Below are 25,012 nucleotides of genomic sequence, written 5' to 3'. Positions count from 1 at the left end.
CTGGCCAGCCTAAGGACGGTTGCTTAAGTGGATTACCATCTACTGCGGAGACAGCTCTCTGCCCCACAGCCTGGGGCCTCCTCCCCACATGCCAGCACAGTCACAGCCACAGACCCATCCAGGCCACGCAGCAGCTGTCCCCACAACTTTATTGACACTCTGCTCAACAAAGACCTCCAGATTGTGTCATGCCAACAGGCTGGGAAGCAGTTTAGCAGACGCAGCCGGTATGTGCCCAGGTCCCTTGGGCAGTAAGGAAGACCCCATGCTGCAGCAGGATGGCCGGTTGAGAACCAAGGAGGACTTCTAGGAAGCAAGGTCTGCTGAGGAGGTGTCTGGAGGCAGGGCTCCCCCTACTCCACCCCAGATGCTCTGTGTATGGAGTCCAGCCGTTCTCGGGAGATAGGGTTAGCCCAGCCAGTCTCAAAACTCCAGAGGCACCAAATAATGCGATGGGAACGAATGTGAGCTGGGGGGCCGAGGTCGTCCAGTCTCCCAGCCCAAGATTGGGTAGGGTAAAGGTCTAAGCTGAGCTTTGCCTGCATGAAGCCCCAGTGGCTTGTATCTCCATCAGACTGTGCTCCTCCCAGAGCCCACGAAAGACTCGGGACAATGTGTCTGTCCACTCCTCAGGCTGTCTCAGAACAGGCTCTGGGATAGCAGGTGCCAGGATCCAGCTGCAGAGCAATGGGAGCTCACTGAGGGGACATCAGCCCAGTCCAGGACTTAGTGGGGCTGGGGCTGGGCACTGATCCTGTCCGTAAAGCTCTGTAGCAGGGCCACCACGTCTGCATTCCCAGCAGCTTCAGCCTGTAGGGGAGAGAGATCTGTGGGATGCCTGGACTGCAGCACCCAGAAGCCACAAAGTCCCGCCCACCAGGATTGATGCCCCACCCCCACCCTGGGGACTGACAGGACACACCCCATGGGTTGGGTTGATTCTGAGGAAGATATATCCCTAGAAGGGATGGGCAGCTCCTGATCCAGGATGTGGGACCGGAGCTGAGGACCTTTAGAACTCCAGCATAGTGTACAAGAGGGAGGTTCTCACTACTTGCAGGGCACAACGTCCATCATAGTCCAGCTGTCCTACGTCAGCCCCTGCCTGCCACCATGCCCTTAGGCCTTCGCTGTCCGCCCTGAATGCCAGCCTGGGAGGAGGGGACAGGGAGGCAGAGAGAAGCTGTCAGAACTTGCTGGGTCCCTCAGCTGCCTACCTTCTTATGTGCCCCTCCCAGTGCCCTGGGTATTCTTACAAAGACTGCCCTAAACAGCTGATCCAGCAGCACCCAGCCCTGAGGCAGGAGTCCCAGCTGCAGGCGGCCTGGAGTCTGGTTTCACACATGAGGCGTGACTGTGACTCAGGTCAAGGGCACGAGCACACACACACACACACACACACACACACACACACACACACACACATATCCGTGAGCATGCACATACCCACCCCCCGCCAGTTTCATATTTCACAACACAGCAGACCTATGACGTGTCTGGCCTGTCTCAAGACAGAAGGAAATACTGACAGCCAGTAGCTATAGAAGGGAACCATGAGGTCTAGGGTCCAAGGTGGCCCTGGACCCCGGTAGGCTGCAAGAACGAGCATCCTGGCTGGGGAACAGCTACAGGAATGGCTTCCCCTATAGAGGAAGGCTGGGTGAATAGCCTTGTCCGTGGACAGTGTCTTCACCCTCCCTAGCTCTGTCTTTCCACTCTAGAGCCAGGCCCCACCCAGGGTAAGCTTGGGGAAGAAGAGACCCAAGTGGCCCTACGACTCCTTCCTGTTTGGGAAGTCACAGCCCCCAGGTGGCACTGTATCATTTCTGGGGTGGATCATGCTGGAAACACCTCCAGCCCTCCCCATTCACCTAGACTGGTTTCCCACACCTCAGCCCAGCCAGCAGCTCAGGTTAGCCCAGCCAGCAGCTCAGGTTGGCCCAGCCAGAAGCTCAGGTTAGCCCCGCCCCAGGAAAGCAGAAGTCCTTCGGAATGGCTGGTTCCAGACCCAGCTGTCCACACGCTGCCTCAGTTTCCCTATCTTTCACTGGAGCCAATAGGTCTGCCTGGGTGCAGTCCTAAACCACCCTGCCCCAGGAGACCCTTCAAAGCCAACCAAGGCCAGCTTCCATCCTCTTGGGCCCTCATCCCATTGCCTCTGTGAGCGATTTATTCCTTACTCCTACATCTTTTGGGGAGTGGTTCAGTAAAAGTACTTTTCTCCTGGGATACTGCAGACCAGCGTAGGGACCTGAGATTGGGGCTGGGAGACTAAGATGTCCCAACAAATCAGTCTGAAGTCTCACGACAATCACCATACCCTGGACAGGACGGACACATCACTGATAACACCCAATCCCAGCTATCACCCATTGCCACAGCCCAGACCCGCTCTTCTCTTTCCCTTATGCCAACCAAGCCCACAACACACGCACACCCTTGCTGACCGTTCTTCTGGGTACTCCTGTAACTGGGTTTGAGGGGGGGTACTTCTGTAAGCCAGGCCACCTGGGTGCAGGTTCTCCCCTCTTCAGTCCCACCTGGCTGACCTGACCCTCCCAGCAGCCCTACTGCCTTCCTGGACCCTGAGACCATCACCATCAATAGAGATGCTCAGGCCATCACCTGCACAGTTCTGTCCCAACATCCTCCAGCTCCTGGGGAGATAGGCAAGCCCCAGCGGTCCGCAGCAGTCCAATGACGCTCTGATGCCTGCCATGAAAAAGTGCTGATTATCAGTGTGGCCTAGATCCTGCCGGCCTCATTCAGCCTGGTGGAGGGCAGGGGCAGGAAATTCCCACCCAGACACCCACAGCCTAGTTCCAGACAAGTGCTTGGTTTTTTGCCCACAACAGGGTTCCATCTCAAGGTCCATGGCCTCCATTCATCCAAGGCTCCTTCACAGCATGTCTGGGGCCAGAGGCTGTCCCAAGTCACAAGGCGCTAGTCGGCTGGCTGAACAGGTGGTCTCCCTGTGCAGCTAGGAACAGCACCCCAGAAGACAGTCTCCTACCCTCAGCCCCCACTGTATTACACTCCTGAAGTGACCTCTATGATTAGGTCCAGGATAGGATCCAGGGAAACTAAGTCAGTTGTGCCCCCAACTGCGCCCTTGGCGAATGAGTTATGGCAGACAGACATGAACAGTGGGGTCTAGTTGGGCCCTGAGCCCTTTCTGCAGGCTGAGTCAAACCTGGAGGGGGTGCTGCCTGCTGGGGCAGGGGATTCAGTAGGGCACAGACCCCCTCCCTGAGCATCCCAGGGTCTGCAGGCTGTGTGTTGCTGTGAGAACCCAGAAGTGGATCTGGTGGAGAAGACTCTGCCAGGCAGGTCCATCCCACTGCCACACCACATGACAAGCTGTCTCCATGTGTACCGCAGGAGAGATCACGGGAGGAAGCCTCCGACACTGCACACATGCCCTCCGCACCCGATACTGCTCTCAGCTCTAGGACAGGGACCCCGATTGGGTCACACAGTGTAGCTTAGTCTTCCTGCATGAGACCGGGGAAACTGGCAGGCATAAGGGCACCCACAGGGCCCATCCTTTCCCTCACAGGCTGTTGGGTAATGTGCAAACACCCACTCTCTTAGCATTGCCAGGGCAGGGCTTGCTCTACCTGAGACTATCAGGCAGAATTAACTGAAGAGGATGGGTGAGTTAGCAGAATTCCATTCCCAAACAGGTAGGATCACCCTTCCACATGGGGTGAGGGCCAGTCAGGGACCCCCCCTCCCCACAGAACATCTGTGCCTGGCATAGCCCCTCTGCTAGCTCTTTCTCTGCCAGATCTTGGTACACATGGCCGAGTGTGGGTCACAGGAGCTCCTCATACATTCTCAGTAATATTCTCCTTTCCGAGACGCGGCCAGCATCTTCTGAGGCCATTTCCTCCCTGAAGTCCTTCCCCATTGCCCCACAGAAGCAGGCCTCCCTCACTGGCCCTGCTCGTGTTCCATCTGATCTTTGCTCACTCCAAGCAAATACCTTCTCCCCAACTGCCCAGCCCACATACCACCTGCAGCTTCCAGACCCTTAGTACCTGCCCCTCACGGCCAGCAGCAGCGGGCTATGGCCATCTTCATTGTGGGCATTCACATCCACACCCTTCTGCAGCAGCATGGTGACCACGGCAGCATGGCCCCTGCGTGCAGCCACATGCAGTGGGGTCTGACCACTAGAGTCCTTCAGGTTGAGGTCTCTGCCCTAGGGTGACACAAGGCACACAACCTCACAGAAGGGCCGGGCAAGCTCAGGTGGGCCACAGAGACTTGGAAGGATAAAAGTGCGGTTTATAGCTCCACCCACTTCCAGCGAGGCCCTCGGAGTTAGTATGTAAGCCCACAGCCTGGTATGGCTTTGGAGGGTTGGTGAGGCCCTGGGGAGAGTGTTCTATCCGTGTAAACCGTGTCCCACCTGTTAGTGTTGTCCCTCAGCAGGAGACTCACCAGCTCCACCAAGGCCTGAAGAGTGTCTAGGTCACCAGCATGAGCTGCAGCCAGGGCCAGGCTGGACGTCAGGACATCCTGCACGGCATCAGCCTCCTAACAGAAAGGCAATGGCAAATGGGACACCGCAGTGCTTTGAGACCCTGGGCGTTTACAGGGTAACAACAGACAGCACCCACAGTTCCCTGACTATGTGGACTCCACTTCCTATATACTGGGGCAGGTGGTCTCACTAAGTGAGGAAAGTGCCAGAACTGCCCCCACCAGAGGGTTCTGGCAGGAGCCTCATGCCCACCCACAACCCACCTGTCCCCATGCCCTGGGGAAAAAAAAAAACCAGGTCACCAGGCTACCACCAGGTTCCTTTCATCTTCTGTCTCAGAACTACCATTGACCCCCAAAATCTGTTTCATTTTCTGCCTCCGCTGCTGACAGGATGATAGAGTCAAGTCATCCTTAAGGGAGCATGGGAAATGGTGCAGCCCCGCCCCCGTACATCCACCAAAAGGGTCTAAGCACACAGATATAATATTCTTGGAGCACCCAGAGGCTCTCCAAGGTCCCAGAAGGCCTTCAAAGTGCCACTTTGTCCAGCGTCCATGGCTGGCTTAATCACAGCCTTGTGATAGCTTCTGGCCAGCTGGGCCCTCCAGGGTTTAGGAACCTCACACAGCCACCCTAATGATAGGTCACCGCCCACAGCCAGCATGGAGCAATTAACCAGCTGGCTCATAAGGCTGCTTAGGAAGGGCCACCTCCTGGGCTTTTGGGTCTTCAGCTTCCCCACGCCCTCCAGGGAAGCTGGGAAATTAGACCACATTCCAAGGTGCAGGTGTGGGGCCTAGAACCCCCAGCTCAAAGTCTTGAAGAGACCCCAATCAGCCCTGACTATTCAACGTCTAGGACAGACAGCACCCTCACCTTGCTTAGGCTCACCCAAGTCTGAGCTCCAAGCCAGGACTGACAGGCCCTGGCTACGGCGGCAGGCGCTCTCATCTCTTACCTCCACAAGGCAGACAGGCCCCTTCCCCAGCTCTGCCCTATGATCCCTCCAAATCTGCACCATCCACCCCGCACCTCCTTCCCGGTCCTCTTCCTGTGCCAGGACAGTGGCAGTAGATGGTGGGTCCTGCCATCCCGTGAGGGTATTCAGGCCCCGCCACTCCCCCACACTGCAGCCAGTACCTGGCTGCCATTCAGACTGAGAAGCCATGCTATCCGGCGGCCCAACACGCCATCTTGCAGCAAGGACTGGTGCTCATCTGTCTCAGGCAGTGTCATCTCCCCACGAAGGTTCTTGACCAGCAGCTAGAACAGGACACAAGGCTGGTAGGCTGAGCCAGCACAGCTCCAGGGAGTTCTGACTAGCTGAGAGGACCTGGATCCCCAGGCAGGAAGACGGGCCTGCCACAGGGCTGGCAGGCCACCTCAGTGCTCTACCCATATAAGGGCTTAGTGTGACCCCACTAATCCCCCCAAAGAAGGCTAACACTGTCCCCTTCTCTATAAGCGCAGGGTTTGCTAAGGCCTCAACCAGGGTCTGGCAGCCTATGGTCCTGGAGGCCTGTGAGTCTGAGTCCACCTGGGAGGAAGCAGGACAGGGTATGAGGAGCAGTGTAGGAGTGCTAAACTGGAACTCAGAACCCAAGGCTCCCCAGAGAAGGGTAAGAGTGTGGACTGGGTGACCTGGGTCAATATTGGCCCTATCATCCCACAGGGAATTCCCCTTCTGCTTCCAAAACAGACACAAGTACTCCGTCCCACCCCAGCGCCCTCAGGAGTCAGCAGGCACACATGTGCACAGAGGTGCTCTAGTCCCTGGAATAGTCCAAGGTGTACACACCTTCTTCCGGTCATCCAGGCTCAGCCCCGGCTGGCCTAGCACATAGGACAGTTTGGCCAGGGCAGCCTCTGACGTCATGTCAAAGCCTGAAACAATGCCAGCTCCTGCCATGGCCTGTGAGAGGGCAGAGGGAGGTTGGGTCAGAGACCTCCCCTGGCTAAGGGCAGCAGAATCCAGACACAAGCTGTCTCACTACCTTTCCCCAGGCCCCTTGTCTCCCCCTACCATGCCAGATGCATAGTCCGAAGTCACAGCCCCCTGAAGGCAATGGGTACAGTTGACAATGACCAGGCCTTGTTCAGATGCCACCCGCAGCTCCTGCAGCAGGTCTGGCTTGGTGGGCCCATTCCCAGAGCCGAAGGTCTCCATGACCACCCCTTTCAGTGGGGGCTGCAGAAAGGTCCGCACCTGTGTAGGCAGGACAAAGGTTGGGGGAGCTCTAGCCGGCACGAACAGCAAGCAGGGCTTGTCCTGGCTTCCCAACTGTCTGACTTCCCTCTCAGGGTAGCCTGGCTCTGTCTGACTGTGGGGAGAGCTGAGCCTTGGTATTCCCCTATCCATCTAGTGCTAGCCAGGAGGAGCTGGGCTCTTGACACTTGGAGGCCCTTAGACAGGGCCCTGCCCAGACTCCCCCAGGCTGGACAATTCCATGCAAAGGACAGAGGACAGTTTTGTGTCCGCCCAGTATCCTGAATAACAGGTAAGGGAGGTGCCAGTCACCCAAGGAACAGCTGGTACCGAGAAGCTGGTGACAGGAAGTGGGGGAGGGCCACAAACAAGACGAGAAGAGGCAGAGACCCAGCATGGCTGAGGTGGGAAGAGGACACACAGGCCAGCCTGGACAACAGGCTAAGACCCCATCTGAAAAGAAAACAGGAGCAGTAGAAAGTGGGGTTCTATTGCCACGCCCACATCAAGTGTCCACAGGCATCAAGTGTCCGCACAAAGAAGCCCACATTTGGCTTAAGTGCTCAGCCTTGCGCCCAAGCAGGCTAGACGTCAGCCCAGGAAGAGCTGAGCCCAGCTGAGAAAGAAAGGTGTGCAAACGGTAGGCTGGCAGGTTTTATAGACCATGGCCTGAGAAAGGCCTGAGTGAGACAGAGGGAGGGAGCCTATAGCGTGGGGGGCCCTGGGAGCCATGGAGAGCACTACAGGCAGCAGGCCCTCAGGCTTCCTTACCAGTGAGGCAGGGATCCCAGGGTAAAGGCGCAGTAGGCCCACGTCACGCTCCATATTGCTGTGCACCACAAGACGGTCCTTCTGGCTGGCCTTCCGTACCAGCTCACGATTGACTGAGGACAGAGAACAAGAGTCAAAGCTGCAGGTCACAGGCAGCTGCAGCCCAGCCTGCCATGCCCACCCTCTCTGTCCATCCTGGTCTCCCTCAGGCCGATGCCAGGCTCCACGGCAAGCCCATGGGCTGGGAGGAGGTGTCAGGAGAAAGATCACTAGCCAAGCAGTGGTAATAAGGTGGTGACCAGGGTGATGGGGCTGAGGGTTGGGGATCATGGCTGACGGGCGAGGGAGAAGGGCAGACAAGCCAGCCTATGCTGAAGAAGAGTGTGCGTGGAACGCAGAACTCCCAGCAAAGGGACCGGCACGTGCTAAGGCTGGTCCCAGAGGAAGGCCAGGCCGCATCCTCTGGCAAACAGCCTAGCTGTGCCCATCATCCCTCCCACACCCAGGCTGGGGAGGGAAGAGAGCAGCAGGAACATGGGGTCAGCATCCCTTGAACAGTCATACTGGTGACCTTCCAGAAGAGTATCTTGTCCTTAGGGTCAAAGGTCACTGTAAGGTCAACGCCCAGGCCCTAGCTGTGGGCGGGAATAGGTATGGCAAGCTATCCCCTGCACCTCATGAATCTGGCCACTCGGATGCCTCCAGCCCAACAGAGATGGGATGTTGGTACTAAATGGCACCCGGGGTCCTCCAGTTCAGCCCAGGAAAATTGAGTTCTGGAGAGGGGAATGGTCTCCATTGAGGAGCTATGCACAGAAGTCAGGCACCTCCTCCACGACTGCCCGTGCTCTGTCCTCCTGACCCGATGCAGGGTGCAGGGGTCATCGACTCAGGAGGCCTGGCTGCTGTGTCTGCCAGAGCGGTTACATGTGATAATCAACTGGACAATATTCTGAACACACACTGAGGGGTGAGGGATGAGGGAAGGAGGGGCAGGAGAGGGAGCAGGGTCCTCAAGCAGCAAGCTGCCCACCCTACCAGCTATGGCATCTATCAGCTCACACAATGGCAGCCTGAGATGTCCTTTAATTTAGGGCTGTGCACCTCAGCTGGGCAGGCAGATAAGGTTTGGGGGTGGGGGTTAGTTGCCACCAGAAGAGTTATGGCTGCAGAGAAAGGCTGCACGGAGACAAAGGACTGCCCCATGGACAGCCACCCTCCTTAGGAGCCAGGAAGCCTCTCCTTAGGATCTTTAAGTCCTCCCCACGGGGACTCTGGAACACAAAGGGGAAGGCAGCAGTGACTCACCCTGGCTGCCATGTCAGTGCTTTAATAGCCCCTGCTATGTTCCAGGCGACAGACTGAACCTGGGAGTCAAGTCTGCCCTTAGCTTAGCGTCTGAGGTGGCCCAGCGGCTTCTGGGAGGCAGGGGGCTCCCATGTACGGAGAAGGGCACTGAGTTCCACATGTCTGTGTGTCAAAGGCATGGCAAAAGACTCCTAGCTAGTGGGCAGCAAGATCAAGGGCACCTTTCCAGCAGGAGTGAACGCTCCCTCAGCTCCTCTGCTCTGGTGCAATGGGAGGGCTTCCCAGCAGAGGCAGATCTGGAAGAAGGAACTGGGGGTAAGGACAACGGGGATGGCACAGACACACAGGAATAGGCAGGGCCAGCAAGACCTGGCTGTCCCCAGTGTGTCGTGTCCCTGTGCCAGGGCAGAGCAAACTGGGCAGCTGGAGTCTGTCTTGTCTGTCATCAGGGATGGTCCCCTGCTCCCCTCATGTCCCCGAAGATATATGAAGTGTCGGCGGCAGCCTGTGGGAGGCCTGCGTCACACAGATCATCAGGACTCTGTCCTGGGGTGGCTGCCAGGAGCCCCAGTACCCCTCCCCAGGGCCCCACAGCCACACCCTGAGCAGAACCCCAGATTTCTCAACATGAAGTGTCAGAACCGGCCGGGCAGCCTGACAATAGCAAGAAGGGGAGGTGCAGGTTCCCACACACCCACACACGCAGGACGGTACATCAGGATATTAGGCTGGTACTGACAGTGAGCCTCAGCTCTGGGCTAGGGAAGCTACTGATGGGCTGGGCTTGCAGACCAGGTGCCCCAGCATGGCAGAGGCTTTTAGATTCAGGGTGAAGGCCTCGCTGCCCACAGGAGACACTCCAACCCTGAGCCTGGGTAAGGAGTGACTCAGGCTTGGAGAACTGAGCTGCAGGGCAGTGCTCACAGTCACTGCTCCCCTCCCTGGGCCACTGGTGCAAACATGGGATAATAGACTACCACAGGTACCATCTAATGTAGGCCCTTCCACTGGAGCTTCAGCAGGTCCAGCCCCAGATAGCAACTGGACCTCTGCCACCCCAGAGACACCAGGGTTCAGGCTTAGGGTTTTTCACTACCTAGAAGATTCTAGGCGGGTAGCAGGAAAGAGCATGCAGGGGGAAGCCAGGGTGAGCTGAGACCCTGGAGTTCTGTCAGGGAGGGAAGAGAGGAGGCTTTGAGGGAGTAGCCCTACCCTTTCTGGAGGGTCTACTCCTCCTGAACCTCAGCTTCTGATACACAGGAAGAATACCAAGAACAGACACCTGCAGGTCCCAGCAACGCAGTGTCCCACCCACAGGATCTGCTGTGCCCAAGCAGAAGCACAGTGTGGGTGAGAGCTGCCGCCGCCCTCCTAGAGAGCTGGGACACTGCCAATCGTCCTGTCAGAAGAGCTGCTTTGACTCTAGCAACCCAACCTGATGATGCACATGGAGCCCAGTCCTGCTGGGTGCAGGATTCCCAGGTGGAAGATAGCCCTGCCAGCACCTCCCTGAGACGGGTCTTAGGCTAGAACTACACAGACAGGTCAGGGACCAGAACCTCAGTTACTAGGCAGGTCCGGGTGCTGGAGAACCCGGCACCCGTGGGCAGTGGTGCACCTGCCCCAGGATCAGTGGCTCTTCGATTCTCTTCTACACCTGGACAGGACAGGCCTAAAGGACCAGGAGGCAGCTGCCCCAATTTCAGAGAGACAGAGGCCCTTCAGATTTATATCTAAGGTGGAAAAGCAGGGGCCACTAGAGTCAAGGCCCGACTGGCATCAGAGGCTGCCCACACTTAGGGTAAGGAGCTGCTATGCCCTTATGGAAGCCCCAGGACCAGGACCCTCTGGAACACAAAAGCTAGGTTTTCAGAAGGACCCGTGTGTGCAGCAGAGCCACAGACTGTCATAGAGAGGGACTTCCCGGCTGGGGGTCATGTGGTGTGACAGTACCCACAAGAGCCAGACCCCCCTCCCCGCTCTGAGCCCATGTTCCTCACAGAGGCTTCTCACCTCCACACAAGACCCCAGGGTCCCCCTTCTCACTCCCAGCCAGCAGGCCCTGCTTTCAGATCCCCTTACTTGTGACATCTGCACCCACAGTGGCCAGAGGGGGCAGGTTGGGGGAGCAGAAGGCCGCAAACCTCCGCGCGTCCACCTTGGTTGTCCGATTGCCCCGATAGAGCTGATTCTGGAAGAATAGGCAGACCTGTGGAGGGAAAGACAAAAACTCAGAGCTGTCCCCCGACATCCTCCAGTTCTCCCCAACCCCACCACCATCAACACACCAAACCTGGAAGGTAACCAGCAGGCAGGGTCCTGCTAGCCAGCACCTACCCAGTGAAGGCCCCGGTCCTCTGGGACCCTGGGAGCCTGGGCACTGAGCCCATGGACGGCTGCGGGAGGCCCTGGCTCGCCAGCCAGCACTTCTTCTCTGGTGCTACTGAGCTCAGACCACATGTACGGGGAGCCAGTGACTCAAGAGACTCCTCTAGGGTGAAGGAGGTTGGGGTGACCTTTGACCTGCCTGCTGCTCTTTCCTAATGGCTAACCCTAACAACACCAGTCTCCGGGACTGCTACAGACAAAGCGGCTCCTGGCCTGTAAGAGACCCACCTGTTTTTCTTCCTCTTCTGCCAGGTGAGACAGGGGGCCCATGAGGAGAGACACAACAGACTCCATAGCCTACGGTGGGCACAGTCCATTTCCATGGACTCATGTATATGTAAACACAAGTGTAGAATATCTACAACATAAAGCCTGGCTGGTGACAAGAATGTCGGTGGGGGACAGCTTCCCTTCCTTGGCTCTGTCAATTCCAGGTGAGGGACACATGTTTTCAAGACCATTCCAACCTCTGGCCTGTGGGTCCCCACGTGGGCCATAACCATAAGCTCTCTGACATTCACCGTCCCACCCTCCACCCAGGCCGCTCCTGTAGCCAGGCCAGATACCTCAGGAATGATGTACTGGCCAGCCATGAGCAGGGCCCCCAGCAGGTTTTCACGGCCATCGTTCCACAGGGCATGGATGGGTACCTGGGGAGATGTCAGAGAGGTGGCTAAGGTCTGGGGAGCCAGGACATACTCGGCTCCCCCACTCCAGGAAACCTCTCAGGCTCAGGCAGGGAGAGAAGCTGAGACAGGGGTCTGAGGCAGTTAGCCAACTCCCAAGGCTGGGAACCACTGGCATTTCTTCTGACAGTGCCAACCTTCTCTAAGCAGCTCCATTTGGCTGCCACAGAGAGGAAGCAACCAGGAGGTACCCAGGTCCAGTTCTGGCCCCCATTCCACACGGCTGCAAAGCCCAGCTTCCTCACTACCCCAAGAGCTGGGAACCAGGCAGGGTAGCCTGGCTTGTCCCTTCACTGCCTAAGTGTGCCACACACCATGCTGGGAGTAGCTCAGCAGTGCCCAAGAGGACACAGTGGGCAGGACTGAAGTGAGACATGCAGAGAGACTCTGGCCAGAGAATGGTCAGGCAGTTGTCAGTGCAGCCCCTGGAGGTGCACTGTGCACCCTCCTACGGCGCACGAGCTGGGGAGATCTAAGCACACTGGGCCCCACTTCCCCTGGGAATAACAAAGGCTAGGGATGCCCTGTCATGGGTCTTCTCCAAGTAGGGCTACTATACTAGGTGCTTCTCTGGGAAAAGGGAGAGACAGAGCCACCACTCCCAACAACACCTGGCACTCTGGCAAGAGGTCTCCCGTGGGGGCCAGTTGGGCCCACTCCTGCCTGGTGGAACCTCCTCCAGGTTGTGTTCAAAAGGACCCAGGTGCTGCCATCCTGTCCAGAGGCCTTGGCCCTGCCCCATGAGGGGTTCTGAAGGACTTGGGTAGGATTGCTCTAATGGTCACCCATAAGTATCAGAAACCCCAAGAGAGCCTTCACTCATAGAGTTGTTTTCCATAGCATTCCATTGACCTTGGTTTGGGGAAGGGCACAGCAGGTTAGGACAAGAGAAGGGGATGTCATATGTGAGGGTTGCTAGGGACAGCGTCAGAGAGAAGAGGAACGGGGTGGGGGTGAGGGAGTCTCCCCCTGTACTGCTCTATGTGTGCCTACCATACTGAGTCTCAGGTGGTATCAGTGGGTAGCAGACATGGAGCCAATAGGGAGAAGAGGAAAGAAAGGAAACCCCACGTGGCAGAGCTGTAAGGGGCTCAGCTCTGGGTACTCTTGAGGCCTCAATGGACAAGACCTCCAGGAGCCCGTGGGTCCCTAGTCTCAGGGACTGGTAGGAGCTCAGCGAGAGTGAAATGGCCAGGCAGGGCCAATGCCTCAAGTGTCTAGAGACACCCTAACTGGCATCACACAGAAGACACGGTGCCGGAAACAGGTGCCCCGGCAGCAGCCCAGGGCTGGACAAGGCCCGCTCTGTGCCGCCGAGAACTGAGACCCGTGGGACATATTACCTGGGCCCCGGTGAGGATCACAGGCTTCTGCAGGTTCTCCAGCATGAAGGACAGCACCGAGGCGGCAAAGGCCATGGTGTCCGTGCCGTGGATGACCACAAAGCCCTGGTACTGTGTGTAGTGTCTCTGTTGGAACGGATGAGCTCAGGGCGGACCAGGTCTCTCGACCACTGGCCTTCTCCGGGGAACATGGCTGCAGGCAGCTACCTCCTCACAGGCCGTGAGAAAGAGGAAAGGCCTGGATGCTGGCAGAGGGCTTGGCGTGGCACCACTTCATCTCCCCCTACAGGCCCTGTCTGGAAGGCCAGTCTCTGCCTGGAGTCCCCTGTAACTCGCTCTAAAGAATGAGGGGATGTGGGTCCCAGGGACTCTGGACACTGCTGGGAACAGCTCCACAGACTTCCAGCTGGTGCCTCCCAGGAGCAAACTGGCCATGCTGGACACCTCTGACCATCACTTCCTGGTGGTATGCTAGCCAAAGCTATGGCTGCCAAGACAACAGTTCTGAGGGCTAAGAGGCTCCTGCCAGAGCCTCCTGACTCATTGAAAGACAAAAAGAGGAACTAGGGAGTCTCATGGAGCGGAGTGCCCTCTGCTGGCCATATGAGGTACAGCGGCTTAGCGACCCGCTATGAAGCGCATCAGGCTGTTGGGTCGGGGCCCAGAAGATGGCCTGCCCTGCCCTGCTTCACGACAGAGGAACACCACCTGGACCTAGCCTGGAAACCCTGTCAGTCACAAGTGAGGAAGATGGCCCTGAGCCACCACAACCTAGTCTGGGAGTGCCCATTAATGGCCCGGCTCCAGAAATGGGCAACTAGGAGCTGGCAGTAGGGGCAGGAGCCTGGGAGAAGAGGCAAGCTAAGGAAGGCGGGGGCGGCTCCAGGGTAAAGCAGAGAAGCAGCTCCAAGGTTGAGATCGTGGGGGTGAGTCAGGCCCACAAAGCCAGTCAGCCCCCACACGGCCTACCACACTACTAACTGGAACAGGCCAATAGTATGAGCAACCAGCCTCTACTCTTGTGGCAGAAAGGGCCTCAGACTGTGCACAGTGTGTGGCCCAGGACCCAGCACTTTCCTGAGGCTGCGCTGCCCTGTAGGTCACCGCCAGATCTCAGGTGGACAGACTTGACCATAAGCCCACAGTGCTTCTGCAGGGAACCTGCTCTGCCCTCCAGTCCCGCCCACATTCAGCCCCTCCCACACCCCCACCCTTCCCATATCCTTGTTCCTCCCATATTCCAGCCCTCCTGCACCGTAACCTCCCCCTGCCCACTTGCTAGGTCCCACCTTCCAGTCCAATCCAGCCTTCCGGCCCCGCCCACGCCTCATAGCCCCGCCCACACTCCCACCCTCTACCTCTATGGTCTGGGCAATCTGAACCCACTCAGTGATGGTCATGTCACTGGAGTCGAAGAGTGGCTGGCACTCCAGCACCGTGTAGAGGATCCTCTGGTCAGGACTGGCCGGGCTGCAGGAGGCAGAACCTGTCTCCCATGCTGCCCCACCTCCACTGCTCTCTCCAGCTAGGGTATGGGCAAGGTTATGGCATTCTGGATTGGGCTATGGAGTAGGCTGTGGGGTGCTGGGATATGGTTGGGGCTGTGCCTGGCAACCCCATCCCCCACCCCGTGGAAGGGGTTTTGTGATTAGTGTGGATGGGCTCCACCTCATAGGCAAGTCTCACATCACCTGGAGTGCTCAGGGACAAAGACTGAGGCAGACAGGCTGGCCTTGAGCAGGGTCATCCCCTACACCAGTTCAGACCAGCTCCTGGAGAGCAGAAGTCTACCTCACTCAGCCATGAAGGGCGTACGGTAGCTGAGAGCAGTGAGGATACACAAGACAGCCACGCCGAAAAGGGAAAACCCCCTGGGTCAGCCCCGCTCTCTTGATAGGTTAGGTACCTAGACGGGGGTATCCTCACCACGCTTGCTAGGGCTTCCTCTACTCGTGGCCCTGCGGGCTCAGCTTAGTGGGGAGGAGAGGTGGAAGGCAGTGAGCCAAGCCGCAGACACCGCAGTGCGCATGCGCCCTCACTCAAGAAGTGTCCAGGATGTCTCATGCAGATGGCTCACATGGAAGTCCCAGGAAACAGAGGCTGTACCCTCTGGCTCCAGGCCCTGCCTACCCTCTCAACCCCAGGGGAGCTGCACACCGTCCCTGCCGCGGGCCCCAAAGAATGCCCACTCACGGCAGCACCAGCGTGTCCTCGGGCAGGCGGTGGGCCTGGGCGTACTCCTCATCGTGGAACAGGTGAAATGCCCTCAGGACAGCAGCCAGGCCTCTCCCAGGAACCAGCACTGCAGACAGAGTCCAAGCAGAGTGTGGGCTGCAGGCCAGGACTGTACCAACTCCCACAGTCAGACAGACCCCCGTCCCTTCCTCCTGGGTGTCAGGTCCTGGACTGGGGCAGGGGCCGGGCCTCAGCTGAGCTGGGCCTCAGCTCCACCAAGGCCCCTGGGAACTTAGGTAGCAGTTTCTTCTGGAAGCGTTGGCATTGTCCTTTGGAGCTGACTCCTGGTTGAGTTCTATTCTCAAACCCAGGCAGTCCCAGAAGCGCTAAGCACCACTCCGCCCCGCTCTGCCTCTGCTTGTACCAAATTTGTCTGTACACCGCACCAAGGGGAGTCCATAGGGCCAGGCCCTCTCCAGGACTGGAATTAGTGACTGCCATGGACACTCACAATTCTACTCCCACCAGCTGACACTGCCCCCGCCTGCCCCATTTCTTATCCAGTAGGTACTTCAAGACCCAGCTTGAGGCAACCCCTTTGGGAAGTCATCTCTGGTGCCTAGGCCATAATGCCCTTCCCATAAGCCCCCTGACCAGCTCAAGGCTTCCCAGAGTACCGGTATGGACTGTGTACAGCTCCTCCAAGGTCCAGCTCAAGCTCCGGCCCTGTCCCCTAAACAGAGAGCCAAGCACACAAATGCCCCAACCCAGCCTGCAGCATTAGAAATCCCCAAAACCTGGATCTAAGGGAACACTGTGACCCCTGCTCATAGGACACCCTAAAGGGCACTACTGCCTGGCAGAAAACAAGTCCCAGGAGACAAGAGCGAAGTCCCAGCTGTTGCTCTGCCCTTGGCTGGCTCTGTGACCTTGGGCAGATTGGGTAACCTCCTCAGGCAGTCCTCTCTCAAGGCCCGTGTGAGAGGCCCCTCGTGCTGATCCTTACGCACAGCAGTGAAGACAAAAAGGTCCCCAGAGAAGCACACGGGACCTCAGGAGGAGGCAGCGGTGTGGCAGTCCTGGGTGTCACTGGGTGACAGCCTCAGTCTCTGCTGCCCAGACCTTTTCCTATGGCTGCATCACTATCGCCGAGACCCTGGTCCTTCGACAGCCTGGCCGTCATTTCCCACCATCGGATGGGCACGCTACACGCTGCTTCTGCAGCGAAGCCCTGACTACGGAATCAATCTCACATGCTGCAGGCATAGGGACCCTTGTCCACTGGGCTCAATCCCAGCTATTACCCTATTCCCCATCTTCGAAGCCAGACTCCCTTGGCCTCTTCCCTGATCACATCTGCAGATGCCTTTGTCACGTGCTGTCGTGAGGACGTACACTTCTGAGGGCTCTGGGGAGGATCTCCTATCTCTGGTCAGGGTCAGCGGGGAGCAGACCTAGCAGGCTTTCCTTCCCCACACCACACCACGCCTGAATCAAACTGCCAGTAACTCACTCCAGAACATGTGGCTGGAGCCGAGGAGCACCAAGGTGAGGGCTCGGCCCTGCTTGCAGACCTGCAGGCCTCAGGAGTGCCAGACTCCAAGCAAGTTTGATGCCTGTGTCAGCTTCCTGTCAGCAGGCATGGTAGGCATCCAGCCAACCACCTGGCCAGGGCTCCATCTTCCCCAAGTATACTCTGGGCTACGTCCTATTTCTTAGTAAGTATAAGGGTACTCCAGGCAGCCCCAGGCCCCTGCCAGCCCCTCCTCCCACAGCAGCATCACCCTGTCTCCTGTACCCAGCTAGCCTGCAGCTCCAGCTGCTGCTGCCAGCCTTTCACTGATGCCGGCTGGACCTGGTTCTTGAGAACATGGTCACAAGTTAAACACAAATCAGATGGACTCCCATTTCTCCCAGGTGCAGGTCAGGAGCCCTGCAGACTTCGGAGCTGACACAGCTGTCCCCCACCACTGATGCCCCCAGGTTCAATAGGCACCCCCTGTCTCCCAGCTTCCCCCAACCCCCCGAGCCCGGTACGGAGTTCATAAAACTTCATGGGTACAGTTTGCTGTTGCTGTTGTCTGCTGCTGTAGCTGCCACTTATGGAAATGTTTCACGGACAGAGCTCAGAAAACTGATAAACCCTGAACGTCCAGCCAGCCCCATGGGCCCCCAGAGCCCCCAGAGTGACCAGGACATCAGCCTGCCTCCACAGGCAGGGGCCACCCAAGCCACTCAGGACCACATTTGTTTTTTGTGACACAGTTTCTGGTGGTATGACTGTGTCTAATACCCTGGGAGGGCGGCTCGAAAGGACCACCCTTGTGTTCATGTATGAACACATAGAGACTGTCCCCTGACAATGCGGCAAACAGAAGAGGGGGGCTGTCACATTACAGACAAAAGGAATGACAGACCCTGGCAGCCACCAGAGGTGGAGGAGCAGGAAGAGTTCTCTGTCAAGGCCTTGAGACTTTAAACTTTGTCTCCAGAAAGAGGGACAGTCCCTGAGGCTTTCCATGCTGGTTGGTTGGCAGTGTCAGGACACCTGGACCTCCTCTCCACGTGAGCTCCCCTGACAGCAGATGGCACTGGAGTAGCCATAGAAACCTGGAAGTCACCTACAGGGAAAGTGAGATGGGTGCTTAGGCTAGGGGATGATGGACACGTTGTCTCTGACCATGGGCAATGGCTCCTGGGGACACATGGCACACTGGTGAGGCCAGAATGAACTGGATTGAGGGCTTACGGACTGAGAGCCCACCTTGAAGGGTGGCATCTGGGAAGCATCAAAACCAGCCAAAAGAAAGCTAAACTCTCCTATGTTTTTCTTTCTGGAGAGGAAACATAAACTTGTTATCATGTGACAAGGTGCTAGGAGGGGGAAAAGTGTGAAGGAACAGACAAGAAGGCCAGGAGCCGCCAATGAGACCATTTTTCTGGATTCTACAACAGTGTTTCAAATTAGAATTTGCTGTGATTTCTTTCAGTGTTCTAACACTGGCTTTCACCCCAACTCTTATTTTGTAAGCTGCATTCTTTTCCCACAGAGTGCACCCCCAAAGCATACAACCCTGGGATGCTGACCCTACCCACCCTACCTGGAACCTCATGGCCTGTGTAGCTGCCATACTGGGCATCATCCCAACTGACAAGACTCTATGGTTGGGGCCAGCTGTGACCACTAGGCAGGAGGCAACCTTGGCTACTCTGTGCAGAAGCTTAGCTGTCCCTCCGTGGTGGCTGCAATGAATGGCTCCCAAGGGCAGCAGGCAAGAGGGACCTTAGCTAACACAGTGCCCAGGTGTCACCCACACATGCCTGGGTCCAGACTTGTGGTCATTGGACACATGTTGATTTTTGACTTATGACATCTGGAAGGGGCAGTGAAGAGGTGAGGCATGCTGTACCTCTGCCCTCTCCTGCCCTCTCCTGCCCTCTCCTGGCTCGTCACACAGTGTTAGGCAGTGTTTACCATCAGACACACGAGCTGTCCCAACAGCGACAATCTCCACAGCTCCTCTGCAGCGAAAGCCACCACTCCCACTCACCAGGGGCCAGAGCCCACAGAAGCAGGGCCAAGCTGGTTAATCATTCATACCAGTGGGGCCATCCAGGGCCTGCAGCCCACAGTTCAGCAACCTCGACAGCAGGGCACGCAGAGGGCTGGGACCTGCCTGAGCCCCAGGTTTCAGGCATAGGTTTATCCTCAACCTGCCATGCCTTGGGTTCCGCCCATTCCTGGAGACCTTTTCCCTTCAGAGAAAATCAAAGTGCCACTTCACCCCTTTGTATCTGAAGAAGGGGTGACTTCGGCTACACCTGAGGCAGACCCCAAGGCTCCAAGTCCCAGCACTGGCTACTCATTCACGTGTGCAGATCCTGTGTCCCTGTCACCAAAGGCCATACCTCTTCTCTAGTTCTCCCATGTCCTTGCGGACTGAGCCCAGGGCTCCCTAAAGTTGTTCTGAAGAGGGAAAGGGTGAGCGGCTGCAGGATGTGGGGTCCCACGAAGGCCTGGAAGCAGCTGGTCTGGGAGCAGAGCCCAAAGCTTTGAGCCAGAAGATGCTGACCTGGGAGCTGCCTGTACCTCTGCAGGGAAGACTACTGGTCACTCTGAGCTCCTTGGGTGAAGTGTCCGCCACTCCGAGGAAGGGGCTTCTAGCACACAGTAGATGCCTGCCAGTCACTACCTCTTCCCAGGCCTCGCAGACCCCAGAGCCAGGAGCAGCCTTCTGAGGGTCTAGAAGATCTTTCCCCATCTGAAAACCCACACCCCACTGCACCGGGGTTTGGGCCATCAGAGTCTTTGGCTTTCCTGACCACCATGCCCTCGCTGACTCTTAGTGAAACCTAACACACGATGAGCCCATGGGAACATCCAGGGGGGCATGGGGCACAGTGTCAGCACAGGTGGGACTGTGTCAGAGTTCATGTGTTCCTTAGTGTAGGACATTCCGATTGAGCACAAGACCGAAAGTGCCCACATGTCAGGCCTGGAGGGGAAGCGACAAGAGGTGGAGCGGGCCTGGCCGCAGAGCCATCTCCTGGGCCGTTCCCCTCACACTGTTGCTCCTGGTCTGGCCCCACTTTCTCCTGGGTCCAGCAGCCACTCCTTCCAGGAGCCTCTGTGTTCTCAAAGGAGTTGGCTCAGAACAGCCCCAACACAGCCCAAAGGCATCCACTGTACCCCAGAACCCAGGGGCAGTAACTGACCCTCTAGGCTTCAGCTTCTTAATGGGTGTCATTGCTTTATCCATCACTCAGGTGAAGGCCAAGCAAACTGGCCATGGTCCTACCTGCTAGTGGGGGCATTCACCAGGGTGTCCCAATCAGAGGCAGCAGGATGTTGTCAGAGGACGGCCTTCCAACAGTCTGGGTGACCTTGACCCTAGTGCCCAAGCTCCTAGAGGGCAGGCAAGCTTGTCCCTTACCATGGGAAAACTAAGGATTCTCAGGGGAGAGAGCAGGCAAGCAGCTCTGCTGGTGTCCCGTCTCCCCCAAGGAAGCAAGCACACCCCAAGGACTTTCTTTTAAGGTTCAAAGGTGTGGAATGTTCCAGCATCTTTCCCAATGCCTTGGGCACAGAATAGAGCAGTTTTCCCAGTTCCCTCCTCTGTCCTTGTGTCCCTTGGCTTCGGGACACTTCAGGTCGGGAAGTGTTACCATGCCCCTCACCCCTTCCAGGGACCTGGTTTCAAGACTCCCAGCCACCAGAGGAAGCGTTCCCGCCCCCAGCCAGAGAGAGCCCTGGAGAGCCCAGTGGCCAGGCCCTGAGGCCACTCTGCCTGGGGCTTGGGTACGCTGACTCACCCCCACCCTCGCTCCTCATGCCGATGGTGCCGCCAGTGTAGATGGCCAGCAGCCGCCGTTCAGGTCCGGTAGCGCGAGCCATTGCTAGGACAGTGGACTCCTCAGTGGGAACTGAGCCAAAGGCAAAGCAATACTGGGAAGCGGTGGGGCCTTCAGGGTGGGGCTTGCTGGAGGCCTGGGGCTCTTCTGGTTGGTGCGGGCTGAAGATCCGAGGTAGGGGCTGGACCTCGGGGCGGAGGAGGAGTCGCCTTCAAAGTAGAGAGCGGGACACTTGTAGAGCGTGCTGCAGGAAGGATGTCTGCTGGGAATGGGGATGGGGCTGAGCCATAGGGGGTGGGGCGTCATGAATGGGGCGGGCTTTCTGGGTTTGCCTCACCTAGTGCAGAGGCAGAGGACTTCCAGAATGCCCAATCAGTGCTATTTTCCTGCCCCGGCAGCCCCTACAACTCTGGGATCCCAGCATTGCGGTCTAGACCCTCTGAGCAGGGCTAGACTGAATTAGCCGATTTCACCGGATACTGGCACTCACTGGTGATCTAAAGGTACCAGGAGACAGAACTAGAGCTGCAGGCTCCCTAGAGTTGATTGAAACCGTGATGCAGAGACAGCCCACCCACCCGCATGCTGCGGGACTCGGAGCAAACCCAGGCCTCCAGAGGAAACTGAGAACGTCCTCTAGACTGCCTTAGGCGGAGGTGAGGCTATCTCAAGGTGAAATGATGGAACTTATTCTGCCGCCTAGAAGAGTTCAAGATCCCAGTGGCAGCAGGTTTGAATCCTCATGGAATCCCTTTGGGGGACGTGACTTCTTACTGTGCCCTTTGGTATTTTTATGAATTTGGCACCTCTGGAGACCCGACAGACTGACTTGTCACCCAGTATGTGCCCCACCCTGTTAACACACTGGCCATCTCTGCTGATGTCCCAGCTCACGTAGGAGCCAGGGTGACTCACTGTTACAGACATTACTCCTCTGTCTGTTTCCTGTTGAGGCATTCTCTGACTTGGTCAGATGTCTTTAAGTTCCTGTTCTGGGGACGTAGCTCTTATCCTTCTTGAGTTTGCCCTCCAGTGGCAGGATAGCAACAGATAAAATGCTGTGGTGGGGACAGTGGCAGCTGTAAACAAGAGGACAGACACAAGGAAGATGGTAATGCTTCCCTCCACGGCTCCTGCTCAGTTCCTGCCTCTAGGTTCCTGCCTGGCCTACCTGCACTGACTTCCTTTGGTGATGGACTGGTTGTGGAGCCAAATAAACCCTTCCCTCCCTAGGTACTTTTGGCCATGGTGTTTATCACAGTAATATAAACCCCAACTAAGCTGGGTGGTGATGGCACACGCCTTTTATCCCAACACTCGGGGGGCAGAGGCAGGGGATATCTGTGATTTCAAGGTCAGCCTGGTATACAAGAACTAGTTCCAGAACAGGCTCCAAAGCTACAAAGAAACCCTGCCTTGAAAGAAACAAAAACAAAAAAGAAAAAAGAAACCCAACTAAGACACATGGTAAGTCCACATAATGGCCATACCAGTGAGGCAGAAAGACTCAAAGTGGGGTCACAGGCTAAGGAGGGATACTAGGGGACAATCTAGATCCTTGGTGTGATTGACCTCTGCTGCTGTTTGGAGAGGCAGATGCAAGGGTGAGGAGAGGGAGGGGGGCTCTCATGAAGTCACTGCAAGTAGCCTTTGTAGCTGAGAGGGACATGAGCAGTATGTGTGTTAGGAACGTGTGAGGAAGGAATCAGCCCTGGCTCTCCTGTTAGCCAGTTGGCCATTCTGGAACAATAGATAAAGGAAATCAACTTAGAAGGAAGGAAAACCAGCCAGTATGGTGGAACTCCAGCATTCGGAAAGCTGAGGAAAGAAAACCAAACTTCAAGATCAAGCTAGGCTACATAATGAAACCCTGTCTCAACAAAACCAGACCGGCCATGGTGTTGCATATGCATGCCTTTAATCTCAGCACTGGGGGCCATGTGGAGGCAGAGGCAGGCAGATCTGTGAGTTCAAGGCCAGCCTGATCTACAGAGTGAGTTCTAGGACAGTCACTGCTATACAGAGAGACCCTGACTCATTAAAATTTAACGAAAGAGGAACACAGAAGGAAAGGGTTATTTTGACTGGCTGTGTCGTAAGCTTTGGTCTGTGGTTGGCTAGGGAGCCCTTCTTTCAGCCTGTGTCAGGCAGAACATCACGGTGTGATGCCTGACAGAGGAGTCTGTTCACCTCATGACAGCCTATAAGAGACACACCAGGGGTTGAGGACCCAATGTCCCCCTCAAGGACACGCCCATAACAATTAAACCCCTCCCACTTGACCCTTGCAATGAACTATTCCCCAACCTCCCAACAGTTCCGGGGACAAGAGCTAAGCCATTAACACAGGTGCTAACTAACGCTGCAGCTCCCAGCTTCTGAGCAGGACAGTCTCTAGACAAGCTTGCTGAGAAGTTGAGAAAACTCAGGCAGTTAACGGCCCCGTGTCAGTTAATTCTCTGGCACTGTTAAAACACCCAAGGAAGTCACCTTAAAGGAGGACATGCTTGTCTAGGCTCATGGTTTCCAGCGTTTCAGCTCATGGTCAGCCACTGAAATAGGCCGGACAATACAACAGGGGGCATTGTGCCTACAAAGCTGCTCAAATCCTCGTGGCCCAAAAGGGGAGAGGCACAGGGCACTGAGGATAGAGCGCGCGTGTGGGTATTTTGTTTTCTGTGGCACTGGTATGAAGCACACTATGTACACAGTGAATAAGCACTCTGTCATGGAGCCATACCCCTACATCCCACCCTAGAGAAGGTCTATAATAAAGCCCCTTCTTCCAAACCCATCCCTGTGGACCCACAAATAGAGCCATTCATTCCCAAGGTTAGTACCCTCAGGATCCAGGCAGCTCTCAAATGAATACTTGCACTGCAGCGAGACTAAGCCTTCAGCCTGCCCCACCCACTCCCTCTGTCCCTGCCCACTTGGTTTTACACTCACTTCTCCAGAGCACAGTCCTCAAACTGCAGCCCTGACCCAGCAGCCATAAATACCCAGAGCTTGTGGAAATTCCTGGTGGAGCCCAACAACCTACCCCGTGGCACACCCTCCGGAGGCTGTTGACACAAACCAAGATGAAGAGCCACTATGTCAGCCAGAGGCTAGCACACAATGGCTCACAGGGAAAAGCTGCCACCCTGCTTTCCCAGGAGAGCCAGGCCCACTGGGAGGGGCAAGCCAGGTCCCAGGAACATTGTGGCTGGCCTTCCAGCAGTGAAGCAGAGGCAGAAAACCTGTCCCCAACTGGGCTCTTGTCCCACCTTTCTCCAAGAATGCGGTGTGCAGACAGAGATTACAAATGGGAGGTACCGGGAGGTGGAGGTGGCACACGCCTGTAATCCCAGCACTTGAGAGGCAGAAGCAGGCAGAGCTCTGTGAGTTCAAAGCCAGCCTGATCTACAGAGCGAGTTCCAGGACAGGCTTCAGAGCTACTGAGTAACTCTGTCCCGAAAAAACAAACAAACAAAAAACCACAAATGGAAGAAGCTTTTAATCCATGGGAATAAACTGTAAATGGCATAGGACAAATTGCTACACTGGATTAAATGAAACAGGTTTGAGCTGCAGGATGCTGGCTGAGAGCTGGTTCAACCCTTGGAAGTACGGCAGCTCAAAGTTCTCTGAGGCTTTGGGATGCCAAGCAGGAGATGTCTATTGCAGAACAGATCTATAGCTCTGGGAAGTGCTACCCAAAGTTCTCAGAGGGCTTCTGGTGCCAACGAAGGCCCAGCTCTCTTAGAGCAAACCCACAGGGCTGAGAAGCGTTCCAGCTCTCCCAGACTTCAGGAGCAGGCCTCTGACGTGATGTGTGGTCCCTGTGTTTGGAGACTGGAAGCTGCCACAGGAATGAGTTCCTGTCCACAGGTAAGCATGGCGTCTCAGAGGTCATGGCAGGAACGAGCACACTCTATTTAGGCACTGGTCAAGCCTGTAAGCAAACTCCAGGCTTCGACACCAGGGTCATCTCTCCAGTGTGTCCAGAAGGTACTTGTCAGGTGCTGCTTTCTCCTCCGTGGAATTCTAATGCACCCTGCACATCAAAACTCAAACTTGTAGGGCGCTGGGTGGTGCCGGGTAGATGGAGTTGGGTCCTGACTGAAATATGGGGACACAAGCAGAGCCCACCAAAAGCTGCTACAGGCTCACAGCCAGGTCCCTGCTGTTGTCTAACTTGTAAAATGTCTCATCCAGAGGGTGCTGCAGGCCCCTGACACTGCCTCACTCTGTGGTGAGCTGTACCACACAGATGAAGGAAGACTCCACAGGTACATAACCACATA

General features: G+C 56.6%; 1 protein-coding gene across 1 annotated transcript; it reads right to left on the bottom strand.

Moving 5' to 3' along the window:
* Positions 1-117: 117 nt before the first annotated feature.
* Positions 118-20,909, bottom strand: Aspg (asparaginase). Its single transcript, XM_005343603.2, has 15 exons — positions 20,685-20,909; positions 15,390-15,498; positions 14,555-14,666; positions 13,197-13,322; positions 11,734-11,817; positions 10,862-10,988; positions 7,472-7,584; positions 6,518-6,700; positions 6,293-6,406; positions 5,635-5,757; positions 4,450-4,545; positions 4,044-4,207; positions 2,626-2,712; positions 1,052-1,151; positions 118-810 (listed from the first exon to the last, which is right to left on the bottom strand). Exons 1-15 carry the CDS (start codon positions 20,764-20,766, stop codon positions 727-729), a joined length of 1,704 nt encoding a protein of 567 aa, XP_005343660.1. The 5' UTR covers positions 20,767-20,909; the 3' UTR covers positions 118-726.
* Between the last annotated feature and the right edge of the window lie 4,103 nt (positions 20,910-25,012).

The sequence above is a fragment of the Microtus ochrogaster genome, chromosome 1, assembly GCF_000317375.1.
Source record: "Microtus ochrogaster isolate Prairie Vole_2 chromosome 1, MicOch1.0, whole genome shotgun sequence".
Taxonomy (NCBI): Eukaryota; Metazoa; Chordata; class Mammalia; order Rodentia; family Cricetidae; genus Microtus; species Microtus ochrogaster.
The sequence above is the reverse complement of the archived record's forward strand: the minus strand, read 5'-3'. Positions and strand labels throughout refer to the sequence as shown.

What these genes read in the sequence shown, in the direction of transcription:
- Aspg (XM_005343603.2), bottom strand. Translation starts at nt 20,766, where the DNA reads ATGGCTCGCGCTACCGGACCTGAACGGCGGCTGCTGGCCATCTACACT. An exon ending in GCCAGTACATCATTCCTGAG is followed by an intron (nt 10,989 to 11,733) that starts GTATCTGGCCTG and finishes TTCCCTCCACAG; the next exon opens with GTCTGCCTATTCTTCCAGAA. An exon ending in GACGTTGTGCCCTGCAAGTA is followed by an intron (nt 811 to 1,051) that starts GTGAGAACCTCC and finishes TCTCCCCTACAG; the next exon opens with GCTGAAGCTGCTGGGAATGC.